General features: G+C 40.3%; 1 protein-coding gene across 1 annotated transcript in view; it reads left to right on the top strand.

The window, feature by feature from the left end:
- Positions 1-649: 649 nt before the first annotated feature.
- Positions 650-6,000, top strand: part of RHOJ (ras homolog family member J) — a 102,160-nt gene continuing 96,809 nt past the window's right edge. The window contains exon 1 of the mRNA XM_023231996.1: positions 650-1,288. Coding sequence (XP_023087764.1) covers positions 1,111-1,288 — 178 coding nt within the window. The 5' untranslated portion in view covers positions 650-1,110. The remainder of the gene's footprint in view (positions 1,289-6,000) is intronic.

The raw sequence follows: 6,000 nt of genomic DNA, 5'->3' as shown, positions 1-6,000 counted from the left end.
AAGCACGTGTGTGTTCATCCACTAATAAGAGAATGCAAACATCCCACGTGTGATTGATTTCTTATGTGCTACCATCATAAAAATAAGTTTGTGTCTGGAATACATATTCCAGACATGTGGCAGTTTATAAACCTGATCATGCATGTTATACCTACAACTTACAAAAATTTTTCTCTTTGAAATGATGTGACTCTAGAAGGTTTTCTTCTTTATTTCTGGGAAGAATCGCTTCAAGTTTCTCATTTAAGTAAGTAAAGAACTGCTCGTTTTTAGTTTGAAGAGCCTTTAACTAGTGACTCAGTGAAGAGTGATGTCATATGTTATCCTAGGACTGCTGGTGTGGTTCTCTCTGCTCATTCTAACCATTCCCCCTGTTTCTGTGGCAGGCAGTAATCCCCGGTTTCCATCCTCTAGTCAGCTTCTTCCCAGCCAGCCATAAGCGAACAGCCTCACAAGCAGCGGATGAAACAGGAAGTCTGACAGCTTGAGTCTGCAGTGGGACCCCTAGTGTTTTCCCACTCCATGTCCTGGCATCGTTCCCCAGAAGTACAAACACACACACACACACAGAGCTCCCATTGTTGCAGCCTTCCTCAGCCCACTGATCCTAATATGGAATGCAGCAGGAAACCCATGATTTCCTGACACTCGGCAAGCTGGAGGAAGCAAGGGGAAAAAACTCCATTAAAAAGCCCAGCTTTCCTCCATGTTAGATGTGACTTGGAAAATGAGAAAGATTTAGCAAAATTCCACCGTGTCTTTTGCCAGGCTGGAGACAGGGAGAGCAGGGTAAAACCCTCAGGCTGCTGAAATTTCTAGGCTGTGAGGAAGCCCCTCGAATTCTGTGAAAATAAGGGTTTCTTAACTCACACTGAGAACGGAAAGGGGCAGACCCTTTTCAGAACTCCCCCAAGTGTGTGTTACCTTTCTTTACCAGCATGGTAAGCAACAGGGCATATCCCAGCCTCGGACATGTCTGTATGATCCAAGGTACCCAAAGTCAGACAGAGTAAATTCAAGCCTGGCACTGGCTTTCCGCCGCTTCATGTGCTTTGGAAGAAGCAGGAGAAGCAACAGCAGCAGGAGTCCCCAGCAGCTGGAGCCGCAAGAATGAACTGCAAAGAGGGAACTGACGGCAGCTGCGGCTGCAGGGGCAACGACGAGAAGAAGATGTTGAAGTGTGTAGTGGTGGGGGACGGTGCCGTGGGGAAAACCTGCCTGCTGATGAGCTATGCCAACGATGCCTTCCCAGAGGAATACGTGCCCACTGTGTTTGACCACTATGCAGGTAAGAAAAAGTGGGAAACTCTCTGCATCCAGATAAACGATGCAGGAGGCGATACCTTAAGTTCAGAGGGGCCTGGCTCATTTCTAATGTCAGTATTGGGTGCGGGCCTGGCAGTAACCAGGGAGCTTAGCGTAGTGTACAACTCAGGACTTGACTGTTGGTAGAACAATTTGTGCATCAATTTGTATGGTAACACTTTTTCTCCCTTAAAGCGAATGGGTAACGCCAGGAAAATATTCTGACGTGCCCTCTAGATTTGGGGGACAGAGGTTTGACTCAACATTTGCCTCAAGATTCATTAAAGTTTTACTGTGAACATTTTTAAATGCAGTGTAATTGCATCACAATTATTTTCTGCCAAAAAAAGAACCACCACTAGACACACAAATGGTGAAAGGATTGTTCTTGCCGCTCTTTGCGTATTCACCTCATGCCATTTACAAATGAAAATGCTAAGATTAAGAAAACATTCATTTTTTCTAAAACAGTTGGTGCTGTAATACTATAGTTTTATTTTCCTGGGGTTGTAGATTGGGGGAGAGTTTTTAAAAGGTTTTAAATATGTATTAGGCAATCTGTATCTTAAAGAAAAATGTTTAATTAACATGTTTTTAAAAGTAAAAATACAAATAAAATCTGCATTATTTTAAAGTATGTCCCGAAAGGACAAAATGCACATTAAATATTTTAAAGCATGGCAGTTAAGACACTGTAGTCACAACTTGTGGGGGACTTTTTATTTTTTGAGTGTTCTAAAGTTTGTAGGTGTACTTGTCTGGGTGATAGCATTATCTAAATTTTTCCATTTTGATTCTTACTTCTCTTAATTTCCAAAACAAATTTTATTAAGTTTATCAAGAGCAAGTTAACGAAATTCTTCAAGCTTATAGTAGCTTACATTTTATAATTTTATCATAATGATCTTTATCAGAGATCTGAGACCTTGTGAATGGAAAATTTCTCCTCCTTCATTTTGGCTTTGGGTCAGGTTCAGCAAAGGGGAAATGGCCCACAGGAAACCAGCGTGAGTGTCTGCTTGGCAATGTGGCCATTTGAAATCCTCCTTCTATAGAAAGTAGCTTCTTCTCCAGAACTAAGCCATCACCTAAGTCACTGCTTCCCCCTACACTTACATGATGTATGAAAATATTACACAGCAGACAGGGAGAGAACCACAGTGAATACCGTATCCATCTCCCAGCAGGTTTTTCTGTATTTGTAGAAATTAAGAGCAAATTTTAATGCTGGCTCACTTAAGCCTTTCTGAAAATATAATGACTCTGCCCAGAGAAGAACATTTTAATGAGAACAGAATAAAGAGAAGAACAGGTTGACTTTCATCTTGAGAAAAAAACTAATTATAAAATTTGAGGGTCTGCGCCTTGAGAAAGTTCCTCGGATTCTTGTCCTGAAAGCATCTTAGCAAAAGTTATTTATTCTACACCTTCTTTCTGCCAAAAAAGGGACAGTGGCTACCTTATTTCAAAAACTTTTAAATCAAAGGTGGAACTCAAAATCTAAAGGGAGAGGCTTCAAATGCTTATGAAAATTATGTATCCAAATCCCCACGTATTCAGGGAGCCAGTTACAGTATGGCATCAGGAAAAAGGAGAATCAAGTCAGCCTATAAAAAAAACACACTAGAAATCAAACAAAGGCTGAACCACAGCTAGATTCCACTAGGCTCCAATAATTTTATATTTTAATGTATATACTTACTATTGTTAAGCATTAAAGCATCTTAAAGATTTTGGCTAGTCTATTATTTTAGCTCCCAAGAAATCACAGCCACTATACTCAGAGCAACATTTTGCACATAGTTAGCATTCCTAAACATGGTTACTTTGATGTACACTTTGTACCTCCTTAAGTATATAATCATCTCATGTGCTTTCAGTAAGGTTAAAAAGAGAATGAAGACATGAGCCACATACATCTAGGACTGTAATGAAGTGGTCTTTTTTTTTTTTTTTTTTTTGAGACACCCAGGCTGGAGTGCAGTGACGTGACTTGGCTCACTGCAACTTCCACCTTCCAGGTTCAAACGATTCTCCTGCCTCAGCCTCCCGAGTAACTGGGATTACAGGCGCGCACCACCATGCCTGGCTAATTTTTGTATTTTTAGTAGAGACGGGGTTTCACCATGCTAACCAGGCTGGTCTCAAACTCCTGATCTCGTGTTCCGCCTGCCTCAGTCTCCTAACGTGCTGGGATTACAGGCGTGAGCCACCGCACCAAACCAGAAGTGGTCATTTCTATAAGCAGAAAGATCTTCTCCACCACAAAGACTTGAGTTCCTTTTACCACCACTGTCCTGATATATGATCTGGTTGAACATAAATCCTTAAGCAGACATATGAGCATCTACAATCAATTGCAAAAGAACTAAATGCCCTCTTCTCCGTTTGGATCCAGTGTCTAGTTCCTGGGTCCTACTGGCCTACTCTAAAATGACAATCTGCAGTTGAGTGCTGAGACTTTAGAAGTTATAGTTCAAGTCATAGACAGCCTATCCATTTTTACTAGTAGACTTTTTACTAGTAACTGCCCAACCCAGAAAAGTAGGGATAAAATAGTAAGGATGGAAATACAACCTACTGTGCAAGATGGTGATCTCTGAAGCCAGGCAGCCCAGTTCTAATACTGGCTCTGTCATTTACTCTGTGGCCTTGAGCAAGTTACTTAACCTCTCTGTGCCTCGGTTATCACAAATGAGAAACAGGGACAATGAAGGTATTAGAATTGCATGTGAGAACAAAATGATTAATATATGTAAAGTTCTTAGAACAGTGCCTCCTGTGTGATAAGAGTTAGGTACATGGTAGCTATTAAGAATATGGTCTTGATACTTGCATACAGTCAGGAAAAGGAATGAAAATGTAATTAAAAGATAAAGACTACAAGGAGGAAAAATATAATTACAAGAGTATCCTTTAGAAGACTAAGGTAGGATGGATTGTATGTATTTTCTTTATAAAATGGTTACTATGTTTACTGATAATTAACAAATGTGTCTATATGAAGTAATAGTAGTGGGATATTAAATTAGGAGGGGAAATATCAGTTTTGCATGAGTAAAAATATGCAAAATTGTTTTGAATGAGTTTATTTTTACAGGAAAAATCAACAACCAGCTACAAAAAACAATTTTTAAAGTTCTATGAATTCTGATGTATCCCTACCTCCTACCTACTAAAATCCAAAAGCACATCTGCTCCATGTAGCTTTCCTTGACTCCCCAAGAATAATTCCCTGTTCTATCTTCAATCCCAGTTTCACAAATTTGTTTACATCTCTAGGATCTTCCACTACTGTATAGCAATTTATATGCTTCCTTATTTTCCCATCTCTGCTGTGCTGGAAATTCCTTAAGGGAAAGGAGCTGTGTCTTTCACATCCTGTGAAATCCAACAGTCAGTTCTAGGTTCTCGTCTTGATCTCTTGGAACCTTTTTTTATGGTTCATTACCCCCCTTCCTAAAGCATTTTCTTGGCTTGGTTTCTGGGATGCCACATTCTCCTGGTTTTGTTTCCACTCACCAGCAAATCTTTCTCCATCTCCAGTGCCACCTCCCCTCTCTCTTCCCAACCACCAAATGTTGGGAAACACTGAAACCCCAGTGTCCAGTCCCTGGGTCCTCTTCTTTATTTACACTTAGGGTACGCTTGATTGTATCTAGTTTTGTAACTTTAAACATCATTCATATCCTGATAACTCCAAAACTTGTAGCTCTACCACCAAAACCCCTTGAGACTCAGACTCATATATCCAACTGTTTGAATATCTAATAGGCATCTCATTCTTAACCTGTCCAAACTGAATTGTTTAACTTCCCCAATCTACTTTTCCCCTAGGCTTCCCCATGTAAGTACATGACCACTATTATCCACCCAGTTTCTGAAAACAAAAGCTTTGGTATTGACTCCTTTCGTCCTTTGACAACATTCCCCTCCCTTTCTATTCAAACCAATAGTTATCATCCCTTCCTCCTACCGATCAGCTCAACATTCAAAATACATCCCAAACCTGATCACTTATCAACATCTTCATTGCCTTCACTCTTTTTCAAGCCACCATCATCTCTCATCCAAACTACTATAATCAATTCCCAATTCCCTACTTCCAATCTTGCCCCCTATCATCATTTCTCCACATAGCTGGCAGAGGGACTGTCTAAAACCCCAACTTCTCCAACCACTTCCCTTAATACTCAGACCCAACCCTGTATTACCTTGTATATGACGCACTCCATGACTCAGTCCCTGTTATCTCTCCAATCTCATCTCTTAACACTCTCCTCATCAGTGTTTTTGCTGTAGCCACACTCACCATCTTGCTATTCCTCAAGCACCCAAACTCCTTCCCTTGAAGAGTTTCTACTTGCTTTTTCCCCAGCCTCATACTATTCCGCTAGATCTCCCATAGCTCCAACTGACCACATTATTGAATGCATGTGTGCATGCACACACTCACACTACACACACACTCTCTTTCTCTCTTTAACCTATCTTGCCACAGCTTTCATTATAATAGTTAATACTACCTGATATTATACATGTATTTGCTATCTCCAGCTTCAAAAAACAAAGTCCCACATATTATAGACTCTCAACAGACTCTCAACTCTCAGATTATTCTCAACTGAATAAATGAATTACTATGTCTTCACAGTCTTAGTCCTTCCAACACTTAGTTTCTGGTCCATTAAAACT

The sequence above is a fragment of the Piliocolobus tephrosceles genome, chromosome 6 (assembly GCF_002776525.5).
Source record: "Piliocolobus tephrosceles isolate RC106 chromosome 6, ASM277652v3, whole genome shotgun sequence".
Taxonomy (NCBI): domain Eukaryota; kingdom Metazoa; phylum Chordata; class Mammalia; order Primates; family Cercopithecidae; genus Piliocolobus; species Piliocolobus tephrosceles.
Note: the sequence above shows the minus strand (reverse complement) of the source record. Positions and strands in the feature narration are given on the sequence as shown.